The following is a 23,402-nucleotide window of genomic DNA, read 5'->3' as shown; positions in this document are numbered from 1 at the left end:
GAAAACAATCACAGTAAGGTACTTAATTGCTACACAGAAATGATTTAATATTGAGATAAAACGGCTGCATTGGACCTTTAACCATGGGGCGTTCCTCTGTCCATGCATTGGACCTTTAACCATGGAGCGTTCCTCTGCCCATGCATTGGACCTTTAACCATGGGGCGTTCCTCTGTCCATGCATTGGACCTTTAACCATGGAGCGTTCCTCTGCCCAATGCATTGCTGACACATGCCAGCTCTTACATCGCCTAGATATCAGCAAACCAACGAACATAAGCTCCTCATAAGAATGAGGATCCTTCCCCTTGTTTTGTTTTTACATTTTAAAAGGGGAATTTCAGCATCTTACAAAGTGCTGTTATATAGCACCGGATATCATATATTCTCTTCAATTATGTTCTATAACAACTCAAAAGTGTGGACCCTAATTTGTCTTCTTGTGTGTTTTGGAAAAACCAATGGGATTTTTTTTTGTAAAAAACGTAAAAGTTGTATGGAATTGAAACGACGGATCATACTGTCTGTGCAGCTCTCATAACATGTTGGATTGGAAATCTGCCCTGTTTCTGTGACATGCATCTAATTCATCCCAGATAATGGTGTCAGAACAAAATTACAATTTGTCAGATGGGATTTGATCCCTTCAACATGAGCCATGGAGGGTGAGGAAAGGATTTAGGACATGTTCGGTTTTTCTACAAAGATTAACCATAAATAGGTAGGAATCAAGACATTTGTCGAAGCCAAAGTCAGAGAGAGGAAATCATAGTTTTGAAACACATCCTCATTGAGAAAATCAACAGTACAAAAGATCAGAGATGGTCCTTGATTCTGACATTCCTTCCAAACATTCACTACAGCTACAGTAGCCTGGAGGTGATTAGCAGGAGAGAACAGAGGGGCAAAAAAACGGAAGAGAGAACTTACATTTCCTCTTTTGAAGATTGTGACTGAAAGCAGGAAAGAAACACGGTACTGAGCCACTTCCTTCGCATGGTTGCTCCTCCCCACCAGAAACACATTCTACCATAACACCATTGCAATAACAGTTGATAAAACCTTCCTCTCTTAACATCAAATCCATAGGTCTAATATAACTTGTTACGTGCTTGTAATGAGTTATGTTGCTTCTGCTATTTTACTAGTAGTGGATAGACTCACTCTTTTTACTCAAAACCATGATCTATCTGCCATTAGTCACTATAGGACTCATCCCGCAAGGAGCCATTCTTTACAGATGGCTCGATAGTGGAAGCTTCCGTAGCCTGGCATCCTTGATCAACCAAACATAAACTATGCTGTTTCACCAAAATAACGTTTCCCAACAACATCCAATGTCTCTAGGAACAACACTGTCCTTCGCTATCAATAAATATGTCCTTCGCCATCAAATAGCGTTTAAAAAAGTTTTTACCTAGGGTCTCCCATTTTCTGCACGTGGGCTGCCATTGTAGTCCATTCTAGACCACGCAGATACGAGAGCGTAAACTAACACGTGATTTCCCACTTATACAGGCGGAAAATGGTAGACCCTGAGATAAAAACGTGTTTTAAATGCTTATTTGATACCGAAGGACACATTCAACCTGATGAATCACAAGTATTGTTAATAGAGATATTGGATATGCCTCTGTTGACGGGAAATGTTGGCTCGTTGCGGGATGAAGGCCTATCAGTGGTGGATGGACTCACTCTTCCTGAAAACCCTTACCTATCTGCCGCTAGTCACAATCGGCCTATCCCAGCTTGTTCTGTGCTTGTTATATGTTATCTGTAGTGGATAGACTCACTCACTCTTTTTTTACTTTACCATGCACTAGTCGTCATACAACTACATCCCTAACTTGGTATGTTACCTTTGACCCCCATGATGTTAAATCTGTGACCCTTGAACCCCCCTCTCAAACATGGGAACATTGACTCTCTTTATGACTGGTTAACGGGCCTTAGATGTTCCCTGTGCTCCTGCCCACAACCTAACACACGCATACGCACGCACACGCGCGCACACGCGCGCGCACACCATTGGGCGCCTCTGAGACTTTGAGGCTCTGAGCTCCCTAATTGGCCTATTAGGTAGGACGGGGGCGGGAGCATTTGATATGTGTGGCTAAGAGCTTGTCAATCAAATGCGATTCACACCCGCCCCCTATGGTTTTCTCTCTCTGCCTCCGCTGTGCACATTCAATGTGAGACAGACAATAAATAGGCAGAGAAGGCTGTTACTGTGTGGTTTTGGATGAGCGCCGAAACGGTTTGTAGACTTCGCACATACACAACAGGATGTAGCAGCGGCGAAATAAATAAGAAAGGAGAAGAAAAGCGCGTGCGAAGATCGGAGGTGTAGATTGTGAGCGTGGACAGAAGCAGAAGCCGACGGTAGCAGGATTACCCACGGCAGGTTATGATGACAGCACCGCGGCCCGAGCTTCTAACCTGAAGTACCGCTCCATGCGCTTTTGTTTGACGCAGCACTGGATTTTTACGCACTAAACGGACTCTGACTGGCACAGTTCAGATACTTTTGTAACAGAGGGGAGCACTGAAAGAAAGAGGACAGGATGGCGAGCCAGAACGACTGCTGTGTGAAGGTCTCTTTGAGGTATGCCCCTTCGCGGTCCCTGAAAGCCCACTGAAAGATTTCTGCCGACCTTTGCAGAGCGCATTGTGTGTCTGTCAGTCACTGTGTGTCTCTGTTACCGGGCAATTAATTAATTGATTCGCTCACATGTGAGTCCTAGAAGCATTCTCTGGTGATGTTATTTAGCTGTCCATATGTAGAGCAATAATTGCATTAGTACAGTTAGAATTTGGCTTGCTGTTGCAACATATGGGTGGTGTTCTTCTAGCTACTGTACACAGAGCAGATAAGGCAAAGCATGCGCGAGCATGCCTTCATATAGGTGCAGAAGATTAAGGAGATCAGTGCTATTATGCTGATAGGCTGAATGATCTGTTGGTTGAAATCATGAGTGTTGTGTGATTCTGAAAGTCCTCAGCCCAGGTGCTGGCGGGGTAGCATATCCATGGGGCGTTGCAGCCTGGTCTCATAGACTAGATGTAGCATTGTAAATGTAAAGCTGAACTGCAAGTAAGTATATGTTACGTTTGGTATGGTTACATAAGACAGAAGGTTACTTAATGCAAAAACGAAAGTAGTTTGGTTGGACAGGTGGGTGTATAATGCAAATGAAGGTTGCAAAATTTGAATATCATCAGTGACAGCATTTTAGTTAAATAGCAACTTTTCAACTACATACTACTTTTTTGCTACATTGCAACTACTTGGCGTGTTAACTAACCCTTCCTATGCCCTTAACCCTTTAACCTAACTCCTAAACTTTACCCTGGCCTTAACCTCTAGCCTAACTAACGGTAGCCAGCCAGCTAATGTTAGATACCTAGCTAGAATTCATAACATATCATACGTTTTGAAAATTCATAACATTGCACATTTAGAAAATTCCTAAAACAATTTGAATTGTAAATCGTAACATATCATATGAGATCGATGATGGACATTCAAAATGTAATTACATACCATACATATACTAAATGGAGTGCCTCAGATTTACGTAGAGAATAATACGAAATGCTCTGAGATCAGGTTGGGCATTTCTGCCAGTCACAATAATATCAAATTCTCTTCATGTGAGCTCTCCATGCCATGTGTTGTTGCTGTTGCAATAGGGTGTCTTTTCATCGTTACAACATAATTGCTTTCCCTCAATGACTCAGTGTTAGAATTTTTTTGCTTTGGACCTTGCTGAAATGTGTTTTTGCATTTGAGTCGAGCATCACAACGAGATGAAGAAACTGTTCCCCAAAGCGACGACATGTCCTTTACATTTATTCACTGCCTTTGTTGAAAACAAACCCTGAATGCATGGGACTGGGTTGTGAGGTTATCGATGAATATTGGACATAATCGCTGTTTAATTTGCGTGCCATAAGGGGATGATATATATCACAGTAGGCTATCACCGCTAGGGCTGTGGCGGTCGTGAAATTTCGTCAGCCGGTGATTGTCAAACAAATAACTGTCGGTCTCACGGTAATTAACCATTAATTAACATAAACCCATTTAGCATCTCCTGGCTTCCACACATAACAAAAAGTCTAAGTTTAGTGTAATATCGCCTACACCTTTACAATAAATGCATTATTTATTTTAGACAGGTCTAAAGAAACATGATATGAAGAAAATGTAGTCTATTTCAGAAGAACAGAATAGCATACTCTGAGTTCTCCTTATGCTCGGTCCTGATGTGGTTATGCCAAATGGCTGTGGGCTAAACTAGTTCATTTAGCAGACAAGATTTGCTTATGATTCCGTGGCATTATTTTATATTATTCCATAGTATGAAGAATACAGTTGAACAAATATATACATATTTTCTCCAAACTATTTGAGGGAGCGCGGCTATTCTGTGTTGAGCGTTTAACAAAGAAACAGGTACTCATATGCTTAATTTAGAGTTATTAATGTAACTTTAGTTGTTCTACAAATGTTGGGCTATATGTTTAGATTTTTAATACATGATTAGACTAATGATTTGAAAAAAAGTCGCTTGAAAGGCATGAGCTCTGCTTAGTTTTTTTGCTCAGGCTGAACACACCAATAGTCTCTCATTCACAATTTGATAAGCACTTGATAATGCCTTGAATTTCACAGTAGCATCCCCTTTGTGGCTATAATGCGCCCTAAAAAAAACCATGCTCTTTGGGCCCGGCTTGCTGCACTGCGCCCTTCTCCCTGAGTGTGCTGCGCAATCCGAAGCGTCTCGCACTCACATGGCTCTCCTCCACGTGATCAGGTCTTTCTCACAGGCTACATACAAGTGAAGACCGGCTCATCCGGGATGCAACTGCGCGCATCCTCATCCAATTCCAATGTGTACAGTACAAGTCAAACGTTTGGACACACCTACTCATTTCAGAGTTTTTCTTTATTTGTACTATTTTCTACAGTGTAGAATAATAGTGAAGACAACAAAACTGTGAAATAACACATATGGAATCATGTAGTAATCAAAAAAGTGTTATTGAAATCAAAATATATTTTATAATTGAAATTCTTCAAAGTAGCCACCCTTTACCTTGATGACATCTTTGCACACTCTTGACATTCTCTCAACCAGCTTTTCCAACAGTATTGAAGAAGTTCCCACATATGCTGAGCACTTGTTGGCTCCTTATCCTTCACTCAGTGGTCCAATTCATCCAAAACCATCTCAAATGGGTTCAGGTCAGGTGATTGTGGTGGCCAGGTAATCTGATGCAGCACTCCATCACTCTCCTTCTTGGTCAAATAGCCCTTACACTGCCTGGAGGTGTGTTGGGTCATTGTCCTGTTGAAAAACAAATGATAGTCCCACTAAGCATAATGCTGTGGTAGCCATGCCAACCGACTAATAAATAATTGACTTCTTGATTGAATCTTCTCTTTACATATACAAAATAAAATGTGTAACATTTGTTTCGATTGAGAATGGACCATTCTCATGCACCTGTATCGAAACAGGGGCAGCGGGAAAATAATATGTAATCTATGCACTTAAATAGCGAAAGGAGGACGCTTTTCCCTGTGGTTTATTTTCATGCCAGTCAGGCAAACTATACTCCTTTTGTAAATTATACGCAATGTGCATAATATTAGGAAAGATGAGAAATAAATACAGTAGGCCTAGCCTATAGAAAACTCATGAGATCCTCCTCTTTTTATTAGCGGCCATCACTCGGTTTTCTTCCGCGATCGCATAGCTTATAGAAATGCTGTGCCACATGAAGTGAAGTGTTATATATATTTTTTTACATTTACATTGTCAGAGTGATTAGGGGGACAGTAGAGTGCCGAGTACCAGTTGGTAGCTAGTTTGGTAGGCTACTAATGATAATCGGCAGCATCAGAGCTTCGAGAAGCATAATTACGGTGACTAAACGGTCACGTGGAATTTGACTGCCTTCATGACTCCGGTCACCGCCACAGCCCTAATCACCACCCAGCTTGGTTAGAACTCCGTAATGTACTTCACTGGATGTAGACTACATAGACGAGTAATGTGAGAAGGCATGACTTAATTGGGCTAGTATATTGGATAGTATATCTGCAGTCATGTGCGCGCGTGTGTTTCTCTTTCTCTGTGTGTGCGTGCGCAAGTGGTAACCTTGTCGCAGCCAGACGGTTTTGCCCCGTGGCAAGGTGGTCGGAATCAGGGCCTTTTTGAAGTCAACCGTAATATTGATGGCCCCATTTTCCCGTGCAGTGGCCCATGTGTGGTTGGGAGACTAAATGGTTATAAGGCTCGTAGCCTATAGTCTGTCAGCTGTATGCGTCCCAAATGGTACCCTATTCCCTATATAGTGCACTTCTTTTTACCAGGGTCCATAAGTAAAGAATACGGTGCATTTTAAGGACGCATCCAGCTGACTGGCTATAGGCTACGAGCCTTGTAACCATTTAGTCTCCCAACCACACATGGGCCACTGCACGGGAAAATTGGAAAATGGGGCGATCAATATTATTACGGTTGGCTTCCTGATTCCCCCCCTCCCCCTGGTGTGGCACGAGACCGTTAGACATTGGGCCGAAACCACGGGGCAGAACCTGGCATTAGAGTCAGCCTGTCAGTTAGTTCCTTTGCGCTTTGTCACAATGTCAAAAAGAGGAAGTGGTTTAGCCAGTATTTTGCTGAGGCTTTTCAAAAAGAGTGAAAAGCAGAAAGCGATGCTGCTTGTTCATTGTTGTTCATCTGTTGTTTGTATTAGGGCGACAGGTAGCCTTAGTAGATCGAATCCCCGAGCCGACAAGGTAAAAATCTGTCGTTCTGCCCCTGAACAAGGCAGTTAACCCACTGATCCTAGGCCATCATTGTAAATAAGAATTTGTTCTTAACTGACTTGCCTAGTTAAATAAATAAAATAAAATAAAAATGAGGAAGTTGGATGTGCTGTAAGGTGGGGTTAAAGGCCTAGGCCCTACTATTGATTTATTTAACTGGCCGGGGATGGGATGGTATGTGAGGATGAGTGAAGGTGAACGGTATCAGTTATAGTTCACAGACAGACGGACGGACGGACGGACGGACGGACGGAGCCTGACATGACCTGTCAACACAGCAGCAGGAGACAAGGCCTACTGTCCATATATGGTTAGCTGTCTCTCTATTCAAATCTGTATTTTTCAAACAGATTATTTTGTAACTATGGAAGTACAACTTACGTAATTAGTATTAGTTACCCTGCGCTAGGTATAGGCCTACTGTAAGCATACAAAGTTGAACAATACTAACCAATGTTAATTCAGTAACAAACACGAAATAAGCACACAGAGGTATGTAATAACCATAGTGCCACTGTTGTAATAGGAATTTTAAAAGCATGCTCTGTTCTCTTCTTCGTGTGTGATCTAAAATGTGTGTGTGTGAGTGTGTGTGTGTGTGTGTGTGTATTTGCTCTGTTCCTAATAGGTGGCACTGAAAGCAGCGTTAGTAGTGACAGGAAGTAGGGACGCATACAAACACACGGATCTAGAGGACTTCCCGTGAATCTAGGGATGCATCCCAAATAGCACACCCAATACACTACTTTTGAACTGATCTCAATGGGCCCTGGTAAAAAATAGTGCACTATATTGGGAAATAGGGAGCCATGTGGGATGCACCTTGAGATGGACTGTCTTCGTAACGACAGGGAAGACTATTCCAGGGAACGCCAGGCCACTGATAACAGACACTAGATGGATGGCTGTGTAATTGCTCCCACATTTATAATCGGAATTCTGTTCTGCAGCAGAGGAACCTCAGTTCAAGGACTGCGTTTAGAGAAGTCTGGGTTTGACTAGTGCGTGTGCACGCTCGTGCGTGTGTGAGCCGGCGAAGGGAGGTGTTGATGGCCAAACAAAGTCAGGTCATTCACCACCCTGACCTAGAGGCTGGACCCCATACCCCCGCCCCTCCACAGTCTGTGTCACGACAGAGAAGCCGTTAATTTCCTGTCTGTCTGGGAAGCCTTCACTAAACAACATTCCGAGAACATACAGCCAACATACAGATAGCCTGTTACACAATGACCCAGAATCCTGCATCCAAACAGTAGATCACACACTTCCAGTGCTGTCGATGCCATCTTGAGGGCTGGTGTTGGCTTGAGGTTGACAGATTTATGTTGCTGATGGCTTGGTCTAAGCCATGTGTGTGTTTATTTTTGTTTAATCTGTGTGTGTGGGAAAGCATACGTGCTTTTCATGTATTTCTCTGTGTGTGCAAGCTCATTTGTGAACATGTGCTTTTGGGTGTGTGGGTATATTTGTTGAGTATTTCATCTGCAGGCCATGTTTGCCCCTCTCTGCGTCCCCCTCCATGCTCCATCCTCCTCTCCCCTCCTCTTTTCACCCCCCCTCATTGCAGTCCAGAGAGAGGTCTTACGTGAAGGTGTTGAGTCAACAGCCAATCTTGTTATAAATAGACACAAAGAAGACAGAGAGAGGCTGTTGACTGCATGTCTCCTGTGACGACTGGACGAAACTGGAGGAGATGACACAGGGCCGGCATCCCGAATGGCACCCTATTCCCTATGCAGTGCACTACTTTTAAATCAGAGCACTGGTCAACAGATGTGCTCTAAATAGAGTTGACCAGACAAGCAGCCAGCCGCCTCTTCAGGGTGCTCTTAAACAACATTACCCGTCAAGCGCCCGGGGGGGGGGGGGGGGGGGCTGAGATTGTCTGATGTTCTGTTCTGCTCCTCTTGTGATGATGAGGCTGGAAATAGATGATTATGAATACTTTATTGTGATGAATATGTTATTATTGAACAGGGAAAGAGATACAAGGATGTACTTTGTTCACTGTTCCCATGCAGGAGAGATCTTTGTCTTTTGTGATCATCGCAGACAAGTTTTACCACAGTGGTTACCGCCATGGCTTACAATTTTGACTTCAGTCTGTGTGACGCAACGTGCGTTGTGTGAAATGATTTTCTGCTACCAACTTTTCGTTGCTACTTTGGTCTGCATTCAGACTGTTACAGGCCACGATATTGACAGTCTGCCCTTGACACAACAGTGAGTAGCCTAGAATACAACGACAGAAGCCAGGGGGTGTAGAATAAATATACATTTTTAAAAAGGGTTTGTTTTGGTTGTTGAACTTATGTCCTGTGTAGGATGTGTGTGTGTCGCGTCTGTTTCCTGTTGACACTGTGACCCGTTCACTGGGTCTACAGCCTCCCTAGGGGGTCTGCTTTACAGGCCTGGCTCTGGTGGGAACTAGCCTTTGGTCAGAACATCTGTGTGTGTGTGTGTGTGTGTGTGATGCTGAGAGATTTAACCAAAATCATTGGTTCAATTATTTTGAATTCCATTTCCTTCTGTTTTTTTCTCTTCTGTGAGCTCAATGCGCACACATTGCATAGTTTCTCTAGAGATTAATCAGATCAAGGCCAAACTGTAGTAGGGAGACATTCGACATAGTTTAGCGCAGAAAACTTGGTTATTAACAACAACGACCGTAATCCATTGCATGCCGGTGTGTTTCTTTTACACCTGCTACGTTAGGTTAGTGTTGGGAGAGAAGAGAGAGAGAGAGGAATGCGTGACAGAATAATGCGTGACAGAAGAATGTGTGACAGAAGAATGAGCAATTGAAAGGGATAGAAAGCAGTTTCTTTGCGAGGTATCCAGTGCTTAATTTGTAAATCGGGTGGTGCCGGAACAAGCAGTGAGCACAAGAGAAGGAAAAAAAACCTAATTTTATTATAAAGCATTGCATTAATTTCATCGCATTTGTGTAGTGGCGTAGAGGCACGTGTAACAGTATAACTTTAGACCGTCCCCTCGCCCATACCCGGGCGCGAACCAGGGACCCTCTGCACACATCAACAACAGTCACCCACGAAGCATCGTTACCCATCGCTCCACAAAAGCCGCGGCCCTTGCAGAGCAAGAGGAACTACTACTTCAAGGTCTCAGAGCAAGTGACGTCACCGATTGAAACGCTATTTAGCGCGACCACCGCTAACTAAGCTAGCCGTTTCACATCCGTTACACACGTATAGAAGTTTTATACATGGGGTACATTTTTTGTGGGTAAAAAAAAATTGAAAATGTTGGCCTTTTACTAAAAGCATTTCATACAATTCTATGTACGTCATTTTACGTGACTGGAGACATTGGCTGAATCTTTGTTAATACCACACAAATGATCGGAATGGCAAGCTACTTTGACACTTACAAAACTGAGAATCTGATATCAATAAAAAACCACCTGGTCTTGATTCCATCAATTGCCTAGGCCTAGGTGTGTGGAGACATGTTGTAGGCTACAATGTGAGGAGGAAATTGTAGTCATAAAAAATGCTTTTCAGTTTCACTGACTAACACACAATGATGCACAGCTCACTCACTGGTGATGGGCGTGGCACTTGTGCCAAACGTCAGTCTCTCTCTCTCTCTCTCTCTTTCTCTCTCTCTCTCTCAAAACAATATTTGGAAGTTGATCAAATATTTTGGTGGCCTACCGCACAGAGTCTAAATTAAATGATTCAGTGCAACGCTCGAGAGATGTTTGTGTCTTTCGGAGCAGAGCGGGAGAGAGATCATAGACAGTGAATGTCATGCTAGTTACGTGAGAGATACTGGCGCGTTTCTCTCACAGCCACCGTCCCAAACATGTATAATATACCCACCCACGTGCTCTGGTATAGCTGTGGCGCTTACAAGTCTGACTTTCTTATAGCCTCATTTTCTAGACATCAGTGTACAGCAACATTTTTAGGCGCCATTGCAAAACACCTGCCATATGCATATGCACACATAGCTGTGGGGCTTACAAGACGTGCATTTCGTATGCTTTTCAGGATGTCAATGTAGCAGTCGAACAAACCTATCAAGTCAAATGATTGTGATATCAGAATATACTTCCAATAAAATACATCGATGTAGGCTACAGCAGAACACCTATTATAATTTACAGGCCTCGTGCCTATGCGATGATATGAAGCGCTTATTCCGATTAACTTCACTGTGCCCCTTTTAGTTTTCCAAAACCTCCCATAACACAGCCCTTTCCTTGTGCGTCTCCTCCCTATTTCTTGTCTTGCTCCTGGTGTCTGTGACAACATCTGTGTCCTTTAGCAATCCCATGACCTCCCACAGGGGGACTGGGTTGAATTTGGTCAAGGGGGTGGGCCAACAAGGTTCAGAAAGAGTAGCCCTGATATGGTGGAGGTATGCGGAGAGGCGCGGGTCGAGGTGCAAATCAGATTTGTTTTGAGAAAATCCCCGGAGATGGGGACGGTGCTGACCGCTGATCACCAGCACTTTATGTCCACCTGGAATGTGTCCTTTATCATTACCATTCGTGTCCATGTAGGTCCGTATGACCGTACATGGACTGTCGATGCCGAACCGCGGGTCGAGAGATTCTACCTCTGTTTCTCCATACATTGCTCCTACGTCCTCCGGCCAGGCCAGTATTGCGCGTAAAGCATCTTCAGCTCCTCAGTGTCCTGTATTGTCCACCGTCTGTCCTCCTTAAGAGATCATTCTAGCCTCCGTGGTTCCTCGCCGGGCTCGAGAAAAACTCCCTCTGATTAAGGACTCTGCCGCTGGGTCTTCAACCATTCAGTTTGACGCCTTAGAAAGAGTTCTCCTGAATCCCTGTGTGGCTGAGTTGTGTGTGTCAGCCTGGCTGCTCTGCCATTTGCACTGAACACCCTCGCTTCCCCTGGTGACTGCCCCGCATGCAGTAATAATTGTGCAGTCTCTCTTTCGGAGCTCGAGTGACAATTCGGATAGTTCCTGATGTGCATCACACATAAGGCCTAGATCGTTGACAAACGCATGCGAGGATATGCTCATGGTAAGGCCACTAGCTCGGACGGGTCACACCGTCGCAGGAGGCCTCCTCAGCTGCTGTGGTGAAATGCTTGTGACGAGCCGGGTCATTTTTCCACACGGACTCGACAGTTCTAAAACTGGATGCCACCCATCTTAGTGTCCAAGATCCTGTCGATTGTAGTACAGCTAAATGTCTAAACTCTCTATGCACTCCCTCAGCTCCATTCGCTTTTTTGGATTGGATATGGTATGAAGCACATATGCTTGTCCATAAGTATTTTCAAAGGATTGATGGCTCCCATCTCTTTTACCACATCGCCGAATGTGAGCTCAAGCCTGTGTGCCGAGCAGTTATATTAGGGAAGAGGGCCTGGAGCTTTGTTGCTACTCCGCTCTTGTGTCCCAGCATGACAGACGCACCACCACACGTAATTCCAATGAGGGTTTTGGAGAGAAAGTCCTCAGTAAACTTTACACCCTCTAATGCAGATTACGGACAATTCCCCCAGCTGACAAGTCCTCCAGTTCCACAAGATCAACAAAAATGTTTGACGGTACATCCATATCTGCCAGCCGAAGTCTGATGTTAACAATCAAGGCACTGTTTTTATTCACACTAGTAGCCTCATCGAGCATTAGGCTGATTTTTGGAAGAGCACTGTGCTGTTCTTTCAAATAGTTTTCACTTCATTTCGGATGAAATATGTTGCTGTATGTTGTACGCAAGCAACATTTAAGTGGAGAATTCTCCCCGAAATAATCTAACCAAACCGACCACAAATGGGTGACTGGCCCCCTGCCCTCATTGTCCCCTCATAAGGCTTCAGTGCCTAATGGCTATCTCCTGTTAAGAGCTGTTCAAGGCTACAGATACTTACTGTAGCCTATAAAATGCATCCCTCTCTCCACCCTTCCTTGAAGTAAAGCTGGATTGCATGAGCAATCGAACATAATAGGATAAGTGAAAGCAAGTGTTCAACTATATCGCTTTCTGGGATTGGATGCAGGGGAGGACGCAATACAATGTTACTCGTGTAGCTAATTACAGTGTTACAACACCGGTATAACAGCAACTGAAAGTGTTACCAGGGCATTCAAACAGGACACCGGATCTGCCAACAACACCTTCATAGAGGTCCCTCTCCAGACACACACAAACACACACACACAGACACACACACACTCTAGCCTCTTCACCTTGGTCACATGGTCTCTGACCTCTAGTCATTAGAGAAAGTAATTTGTCAGGGAGTGCTGAACGAAAGACGTTCCCGAATGGAACTGGGAAGGTTGCAGAGACCGAAGCATGGAAGAGTCAACAAAGCACGGTGCCGTTAAGATCAGTAATGTACAGAAAAGCCTTAACTCAACGCAGACTTACTTAATACTGTATACTACTGGCCCAATTGGCACATTTATATTGGCTGATATGAATACAGGGTTTATTACCCATTAACCCTCCATTACTAGAAGTAACCACTGATCACTAACCACTTATCTGTCAGGATAGTGAAAGCTTTATTGTGGAATCCTTATTTTGATCTATCATGGCTCTATTGGATATAGTAGGGATCCCTACTGTGCTAGATCGGTGATTAGGACGAGGAAAAAATGCAATGCCACGGTATACAGTCGAATCGATAAGTGCAAACTCATGGCAGTACAGAAGCTGTAGCATTTATCAGGAATCAACAGTATTATTTTGTTATTATAAGTCCTGGGGGATTACAGTAGGACTGTAGGTGCCCTGTTCACTGCCTGGCTGTTTTATAAGAAGGTCGTTCCATTTGATTTCAATCACTTTTTGACCGCACCCCTTTTTGTTTGAACGAAACCTTCCATACATATTTGCCCACGGTAGAAATGGTCAGAAGTGACATTTTTGGTATCAGAATGCCAAAACATTCAGGAGATAGAGGTGCTCAAAATTGAACCATTATGCATACTAGGGTTGGGCGGCATCCAGATTTTCATACCTTCATACCGTTTCTGTACCTTACCGGGGTATACGGTATTCGCGGCAGTGCACACAAGGGGGTGCTACACTACATGACCAAAAGTATGTGGACATCTCATTCCAAAATCACGGGCATTAATATGGAGTTGGTCCCCCCTTTGCTGCTGTAACAGCCTCCACTCTTCTGGGAAGGCTTTCCAATAGATGTGGGAACATTGCTGCGGGGACTTGCTTCCATTCAGACACAAGAGCATTAGGGAAGTCGGGCAATGATTTTGGGCGATTTGGCCTGGCTCGAGGTCGGTTTTCCAATTCATCCCAAAGGTGTTTCGATGGGGTTGAGGTTAGGGCTCTGTGCAGGCCAGTAAAGTTCTTCCACACCTATCTCAACAAACCATTTCTGTATGGACCTCGCTTTGTGCACAGGGGCATTGTCATGCTGAAACAGGAATGGGCCTTCCCCAAACTGTTGCCACAAAGTTGGAAGCACAGAATCGTCTAGAACATCATTGTATGCTGTAGCATTAAGATTTCCCTTCACTGGAAATAAGGGGCCTAGCCCAAACCATGAAAAACAGCCCCAGACCATTATTCCCCCTCCACCAAACTTTACAGTTGGCACTATGCATTGGGGCAGGCATTCTCCTGGCATCTGCCAAACCCAGATTTGTACGTCAGACTGCCAGATGGTAAAGTGTGATTCTTCATTCCAGAGAACGTGTTTCCACTGCTCCAGAGTCCAATTGCGGCAAGCTTTACACCACTCCAGCCGACGCTTGGCATTGCACATGGCGATCTTAGGCTTGTGTGCGGCTGCTCGGCCAAGGAAGCCCATTTTATGAAGCTACCGCCCAACAGTTCTTGTGCTGATGTTGCTTCCAGAGGAAGTTTGGAATTCGGTGGTGTTGCAACCGAGGACAGACGATTTATATGTGCTACGCACTTCAGATCTCGGCGGCCCCGTTCTGTGAGCTTGTGTGGCCTACCACTTCGCGGTTGAGCCGTTGTTGCTCCTAGATGTTTCCACCTCCACAATAATAGCACTTCCAGTTGACCAGGGCAGCTCTAGCAGGGCAGACATTTGGCGACCTGACTTGTTGGAAAGGCGGCATCCTATGACGGTGCCACATTGAAAGTCACTGAGCTCTTCAGTAAGGCCATTTCACTGCCAATGTTTGTCTATGGAGATTGCATGGAAGTGTGCTCGATTTTGTACACCTGTCAGCAATGGGTGTGGCTGAAATAGCTGAATCCACTCATTTGAAGGGGTGTCCACATACTTCTGTATAAATAGTGTATTTCTTTTCAAATATATTATTATTATTATTATTTTGAAATATGCATGCTAACAAAGTACTACTGAATTCCCATAGCAGACGCTAGCTAAATGGTAGCAAGTGCAAGCGAACATTAAACAAATTGCATCGACTAAAGACACCCCAGCTCATGAAGTTGTATAACTATCTCAAATGGTTTGCTGCACTCACAAAACAAATATCAGACAGCAGGGAACTTAATCCAGGAGTGGATTGGCTGTCTCTTGCTGTAACCAAGAAGCTTTATCTTTTAAGCTTGTGACTTAGCTTGCAAGTTAGCAAACCAAATGCATTGCTGGAGACCTTTTTTTTGTTGGCACATCTTAGATAGTGAAACTTACATATTGAACAAAAATATAAACAGAACATGCAGCATTTTCAACGATTTTGCATTTTCAACGATTATTATTTTTTAAATTAGTCCCTAATCTATGGATTTCACATGACTGAGCAGGGGCACCGCCTTGGGTGGGCCTGGGAGGGCCATGAGCCCCCCCCCCAAAAAAAAAAACTCTGGGAGGGCTTTTTTTACAGATAGAAATACTCCTCAGTTTCATCAGCTTGGTGGCTTGTCTCAGACGATCCCGCAGGTGACGAAGCCGGATGTGGAGGTCCTGGGCTGGTGTGGTTACACATGGTCTGCGGGTGTGAGGCCGGATGGACGTACTGCCAAATTCTCTAAACCAACGTTGGAGGAGGCTTATGGTAGAGAAATGAACATTACACTCTCTGGAAACAGCTCTGGTAGACATTCCTGCAGTCAGCATGCCAATTGCATGCATTCTCAAAACTTGAGACATCTGTGGCATTATGCTGTGTGACAAACTGCATATTTTACTGGCCTTTTATTGTCCCCAGCATAAGGTGCACCTGTGTAATGATCATGCTGTTTAATCAGCTTCTTGATATACCACACCTGTCAGGATGTATTATCTTGTCAAAGGAGAAATGCTCACTAACAGGGATGTATACAAATTTGTGCACAGAATTTGAGAGAAATTGGCTTTTTGTGCATTTGGAACGTTTCTGGGATCTTTTATTTCAGCTCATGAAATAGGGGACCAACACTTTACATGTTGCAATTATGTTTTTGTTCAGTATAGTTATAAGATATTTAGCTGGCGAACGTTAGTAGTGAATTTCAAGTGTAACTTGATCCTCTCTCTTGCGCTGCGCAACAGTGGGTCGTCACGTCATGAAAGCTTCCGTTTGCACCGTGTGCTCTTTCTCTCCTACTATGTGACTGGCTCAATCAGCTGCTTTGGGGAACAGTTTAAAAAAATTACGCAAAAGCTGAAATGAGGAACATGATCTGCTTTGTCTTTTCACCTAGGGCACAAGTTGACTGCAGGGATTCATTTGAAAATATTCAATATATTCACATTCATGAAAAAATAAGCTAAACATTGTTTGAGCTATTGAAAATCCTATTGTGCGTATTTAAAAATACCCTGACATAGGGTATATACATTATACCGCCCAAGTCTAATGCGTACCCTACTATACCATGAGACTTCTGTCTTCATCACTGGAAAAGATTGACGGTTGCATTTGGTAGTTAAAAAACCTTTTAACCTTTAACATCAATTATCCCCCAAAAAACGTGTAAACTGCATACATTTTTTTTGCGCATTTGTTGTAGTTTTAAACGCTAATTTACATAATTTGAGGTGCGTGTGTTGTGCCCGCCAACGGTTGAGACACAGCATACTCTTAAATACAGGGTGGGTGTAATTTCAATATAGTTCATAGAATGGACCTATCCGTTCAGAGCACTGCGATTTAGCTGGTACGCCATTGACATGTTAAATTGAATTGACATTTTTACTTCCAACTACTACCACAATGATGGCCGCCGGTCCACCCACTGTCAAAGGTCAATGGGAATGTAAATTCTATTATCTATATTTCTATGATTTCAAATCAGATGAATATGGAGATTATGAAAATGGAGATGTGTCAATGTTTGATTTAGTTTGATTTTATGCAGTATGTTTTGATCTATATATAGCCTGCCCAGGGACTGTGGACGACAGCTTACTAGCTAATTCCGAAACTATACTGTGTGAGATGTTGATTATCGTGCTTCTGTGGTAATGTGTCTGATTTTAATATCCTCCGTGAGCAGTTTGGATAACAAATTCCCCCTCCCTGTAGATTCCACATGACCCGTGTGTTTCAGTGTGTAGTGGAGGTGTTGTGTGTTTGTGTCTGTGAGTTTATTTTTCTGCGTTTGGTTCTCTGCGTGTGTGTGTTTCTATATATATGTGTGTGTGTGTGTGTGTGTTTATTTCTCTGTTAGTGTGTGTCCCTCAAGGTGTTATGTTAGTGTAGTTGTTAATGAACTCCTCTGGGTTCATCAGACAATGTTTCTGTTGCAGAATAACTTCCTGTCAGGCCGCGTGGGCCTCCCTCACACTTCCTGTTCTCTTCCTGTTTCTGAAGCTGCTGAGCAACTCTCTCTCTGTTGTCAGCGCATGCAACAGTGCGCACACAGTCAGAGCATTATTTGAATGTTCACAGGTTTTGAAAGACCGTCTGTTGAGAGTCAGTTGGATCATTTGCATCCTATTGATATCAGATGTCATCCCAGTCAATCAGGTTACCTAAAAAGAGAGGGCTTTTTCAAAGCCATTTAATTTCTTAAAAGATACAGTTTACAGACCATCTCACATTCAGATCTGACTTTTACATTGATTTACACAGACTCAGTTGTCAGTAGGTTATGTGGAATGTAGCCTTTCAGATCACGATATATGTAGCCCAGGCCTAGATATTTGAGCAATAAGGTCCGAGCTGGTGTGGTATATTTAAGCAATAAGGCACCTCGGGTTTTGTGGTATATGGTCAATATATCACGCCTAAGGGCTGTTCTTACGCACAACGCATCGCGGAGTGTCTGGATACAGGCCTTAGTCGTGGTATTTATTTTTTACCTTTATTTAACTAGGCAAGTCATTTAAGAACACATTTTTATTTACAATGACGGCATAGGAACAGTGGGTTAACTGCCTGTTCAGGGGCAGAACGACAGATTTGTACCTTGACAGCCCGGTATATTGGCCATATACCACAAAACCCAGAGGTGCCTTATTTCTATTATAAACTGGGTACCAACGTAATTAGAGCAGTAAAAATAAATGTTTTGTCATACCCGTGGTATACGTTCTGATATACCACTGTTGTCAGCCAGTCAGCATTCAGTGCTCAAACCACCCAGTTTATAATGGCCAATATACCACGCCTAACGGCTGTTCTTATGCATGACGCAAAGCAGACTGCCTGGATACAGCCTTTAGCAGTGGTATATTGGTCATATAGCACAAACCCCTGAGGTGTCTTGCCTTATTGCAATTATAAACCGGTTACCAACATACAGTATATCACAAAAGTGAGTACACCCCTTGTTACAATGTAAAGCAGTGACTGTACAGCTTGTATAACAGTGTAAATTTGCTGTCCCCTCAAAATAACTCAACACACAGCCATTAATGTCTAAACCGCTGGCAACAAAAGTGAGTATAATAAGTGAAAATGTCCAAATTGGGCCCAATTAGCCATTTTCCCTCCCCGGTGTCATGTGACTCGTTAGTGTTACAAGGTCTCAGGTGTGACTGGGGAGCAGGTGTGTTAAATTTGGTGTCATCCCTCTCACACTCCCTCATACTGACTGGTCACTGGAAGTTTAACATGGCACCTCATGGCAAAGAACTCTCTGAAGATCTGAAAAAAAGAATTGTTGCTCTACATAAATATGACCTGGGCTATAAGAAGATTGCCAAGACCCTGAAACTGAGCTGCAGCATGGTGGCCAAGACCATACAGCTGTTTAACTGGCCAGGTTCCACTCAGAACAGGCCTCGCCATGGTTGACCAAAGAAGTTGAGTGCACGTGCTCAGCGTCATATCCATATCTATTGGGAAATAGACGTATGAGTGCTGCCAGCATTGCTGCAGAGGTTGAAGGGGTGGGGGGGTCAGCCTGTCAGTGCTCAGACCATACGTTGTACACTGCATCAAATTGGTCTGCATGGCTGTCGTCCCAGAAGGAAGCCACTTCTAAAGATGATGCACAAGAAAGCCCGCAAACAGTTTGCTGAAGACAAGCAGACTAAGGACATTGATTACTGGAACCATGTCCAGTATTCCAACATGATAACGACCCCAAACACACCTCCAAGACGACCACTGCCTTGCTAAAGAAGCTGAGGGTAAAGGTGATGGACTGGCCAAGCATGTCTCCAGACCGAAACCCTATTGAGCATCTGTGGGGCATCCTCAAACGGAAGGTGGAGGAGTGCAAGGTCTCTAACATCCACCAGCTCCGTGATGTCGTCATGGAGTGGAAGAGGACTCCAGTGGCAACCTGTGAAGCTCTGGTGAACTCCATACCCAAGAGGGATAAGGTAGTGCTGGAAAATGATGGTGGCCACACAAAATATTGACACCCAATTTGGACATTTTCACTTAGGGGTGTACTCACTTTTGTAGCCAGCGGTTTAGACATTAATGGCTGTGTGTTGAGTTATTTTGAGGGGACAGCAAATTTACACTGTTATACAAGCTGTACACTCACTACTTTACATTGTAGCAAAGTGTCATTTCTCCAGTGTTGTCACATGAAAAGATATACTCAAATATTTACAAAAATGTGAGGGGTGTACTCACTTTTGTGATATACTGTACATATAACAGTAAACAAGTAGTTTTGCGTCATACCCATGGTAAATTGTCTGAAACATTTGTGTTTTGTTTTCACCTTTCATTTATGCACTTTCTTGCATTTTGGGGCACCATGATGTTTTAATAAATATCTTTATTTTGCAATCAAGCCTCAGTTTTGAACAGTGTGCGGGTCTCCATCTCTTCATATATTGTCTAATATACTCACGACTGAAATGCTGTTTCAGCCAATCGGCATCGAAGACCCAAACTACCTGGTTTATATACAGTGCATTCGGAAATTATTCAGACCCCTTGACTTTTTCCAGAGTTTATGTTACAGCCTGATTCTAAAATTGATGAGAAAAACATGTATTTATTAACATGTTTAAAAAAAATACATTTAACATGTACAATCTACACACAATACCCCATAATGACAAAGTGACAACAGGTTTTTTGAAATGTTTGTAAATGTATTATAAAAAAATAAATAAAAAAAACTTATTTACATAATTATTCAGAAACTTTGCTATGAGACTCAAAATTGAGCTCAGGCGCATCCTGTTTCCATTGATCATCCTTGAGATGTTTCTACAACTTGATTGGAGTCCACCTGTGGTAAATTCAATTGATTGGACATGATTTGGAAAGGGAAACACCTGTCTATATAAGATCCCAACCTTGACAGTGCATGTCAGAGCAAAAACCAAGCCATGAGGTTGGAGGAATTGTCCATAGAGCTCCCAGACACAATTGTGTCTAGGCACCGATCTGAGGAAGATTACCAAGAAATGTCTGCAGCATGGAAGGAACCCAAGAACACAGTGGCCTCCATAATTCTTAAATAGAAGAAGTTTGGAACCACCAAGACTCTTCCTAGAGCTGGCCGTATGGCCAAACTGAGCAATCAGGGGAGAAGGGCCTTGGTCAGGGAGGTGATCAAGAACCTGATGGTCACTCTGACAGAGCTCCAGAGTTCCTCTGTGGAGATGGGAGAACCTTCCAGAAGGACAACCATCTATGCAGTACTCCACCAATCAGGCCTTTATGGTAGAGTGGCCAGACGGAATCCACTCCTCAGTAAAAGGCACATGACAGCCCACTTGGAGTTTGCCAAAAGGCACCTAAAGGACTCAGAACACGAGAAACAAGATTCTTTGGTTTATTGAAACCAAGAGTGAACTGCTGAATGCCAAGTGTCATGTCTGGAGGAAAACTGGCACCATCCCTACGGTGAAGCATGGTGGTAGCAGCATCATGCTGTGGGGATGTTTTTCAGTGGCAGGGACTGGGAGACTTGTCAGGATCGAGGGGAAAGGTAAACGGAGCAAAGTACAGCGAGATCCTTGATGACAATCTGCTCCAGAGCGAGGGTTCACCTTCCAACAGGACAATGACCCTAAGCACACAGCCAAGACAATGCAGGAGTGGCTTTGAGACAAGTCTCTGAATGTCCTTGAGTGGCCCAGCCAGAGCCCGGACTTGAACCCGATCGAACATCTATGGAGAGACCTGAAACTAGCTGGTTGGCACTCCCCATTGAACCTGACAGAGCTTGAGAGGATATGCAGAGAATACTGGGAGAAACTCCCCAAATACAGGTGTGCCAAGCTTGAAGCGCCATTCCCAAGAAGACTTGAGGCTGTAATCGCTGCCAAAAGTGCTTCAACAAAATACTGAGTAAAGTGTCCGAATAGTTATGTAAATGTGATATTTCAGTTGTTTAATTTTTTTTGTGTGTCAAATTGAAAAAAACAACTGTTTTTGCTTTGTCATTACGGGGTATTGTGTGTTGATGAGAGAGAAACTATTCAATCCATTTTTAGAACAAGGCCGTAACGTAACTAAATGTTGAGAAAGTCAACGGGTCTGAATAGTTTCCAAATGCCCTGTAGACTCACTTATCAGAATGTAAGAGAATTATATTGTCGAGAGGATGTATGCATTTGAATGACCTGTTGATGAGTGTGAGGTTACACCCAGCTGTGTAGCATGGGGGGGGGGGGGGGTGGTGGCGGTGGTGGGGCAGTTCTTTAGGACAGAAGACCGTTATCTGTGGATTGGCTAGCTCAGCACAAAGAACTGCAGCTAGTTAATGACATCAGGGCCATTCACTGTCTGCTGTGGTCCCTCTGGCCTGAAAAGAAGGAGAGAGGGGGTGATAAAGGGAAGGAAATAGAATAGGTGAGCGGGGGGAGTGAAAATGTGGGGAGGTGCTCTGTTCAACTCTCTCAAAGAGTGCAGTGTATAAAGTCAGAACATCTGCTGTCTCAGCCACTGCCTGTCACCAAGGGAGTACCCCAAGGCTTGATCCTGACCCCACACTCTTCTCAATTTACATCAACAACATAGCTCAGGCAGTAGGAAGCTCTCTCATCCATTTATATTGAGATGATAGTCTTATACTCAGCTGGCCCCTCCCTGGATTTTGTGTTAAACGCTCTACAACAAAGCTTTCTTAGTTTCCAAAAAGCTTTCTCTGCCCTTAACCTTGTTCTGAACACCTCCAAAATAAAGGTAATGTGGTTTGGTAAGAAGAATGCCCCTCTTCCCACCAGTGTGATTACTACCTCTGCAGGTTTGGAGCTTGAGATAGTCACCTCATACATGTACTTGGGAGTATGGCTAGATGGTGCACTGTCCTTCTTTCAGCACATATCAAAGCTGCAGGCAAAGGTTAAATCTAGACATGGTTTCCTCTATCGTAATTGCTTCTCTTTCACCCCAGCTGCCAAACTAACCCTGATTCAGATGACCATCCAACCCATGCTAAATTACGGAGATGTAATTTATAGATCGGTAGGTAAGGTTGCTCTCGAGCGGCTAGATGTTCTTTATCAATCGGCCATCAGATTTGCCACCAATGCTCCTTATAGGACACATCACCGCACTCTATGCTCCTCTGTAAACTGGTCATCTCAGTATACACGCTGCAAGTTGATGCTTATTTATAAAACCCTCTCAGGCCTCACTCCCCCCTATCTGAGATACCAACTGCAGCCCTCATCCTCCACATACAACACCCGTTCTGCCTGTCGCATTCTGTTAAAGGTCCCCAAAGCACACACGTCCCTGGGTCGCTCCTCTTTTCAGTTTGCTGCAGCTAGCGACTGGAACGAGCTGTAAAAAACACTCAAACTGGACAGTTTTATCTCCATCTCTTTATTCAAAGACTTAATCATGGACACTCTTACTGACAGTTGTGGCTGCTTCGTGTTTACCTTCTTGCCCTTTGTGCTGTTGTCTGTGCCCAATAATGTTTGTACCATGCTTTGTGCTGCTGCCATGTTGTGTTGCTACTATGCTGTGTTGTCATGTGTTGCCGCCATGGTATGTTGTCTCTCTTTTATGTAGTGTTGTGGTGTCTCTCTTGTCGTGATATGTGTTTTGTCCTATATTTTTTTTTATATATATTTAAACATTTTAATCCCCATTCTCGCTGGAGGCCTTTTTGTCTTTCGGTAGGCTGTCATTGTAAATAAGCATTTGTTCTTAACTGACTTGCCTAGTTAAATTTAAGAGGAAATAAAAATAAAGAGGAGAGTGAGCACTGTGTGTTTAAAGAATAGACAGAGCGGGGCAGGGAGGTTAGAGGGAGAGAGAGTCAATTGTGGATGTCCTC

The 23,402-nt window shown here is 43.7% G+C and overlaps 1 protein-coding gene across 2 annotated transcripts in view; it reads left to right on the top strand.

Moving 5' to 3' along the window:
- The first annotated feature begins 2,220 nt into the window (after positions 1-2,220).
- The window catches only part of LOC139413244 (kinesin-like protein KIF21B), a 121,161-nt gene continuing 99,979 nt past the window's right edge, over positions 2,221-23,402 (top strand). For both annotated transcript variants that reach the window (XM_071160386.1, XM_071160385.1), the window contains exon 1: positions 2,221-2,605. In XM_071160386.1, the coding sequence (XP_071016487.1) occupies positions 2,565-2,605 (41 nt within the window). In that variant the 5' untranslated portion in view covers positions 2,221-2,564. The remainder of the gene's footprint in view (positions 2,606-23,402) is intronic.

Source organism: Oncorhynchus clarkii, chromosome 7 (genome assembly GCF_045791955.1).
Source record: "Oncorhynchus clarkii lewisi isolate Uvic-CL-2024 chromosome 7, UVic_Ocla_1.0, whole genome shotgun sequence".
Taxonomy (NCBI): Eukaryota; Metazoa; Chordata; class Actinopteri; order Salmoniformes; family Salmonidae; genus Oncorhynchus; species Oncorhynchus clarkii.
This window is presented reverse-complemented; position numbering and strand designations above follow the sequence as displayed.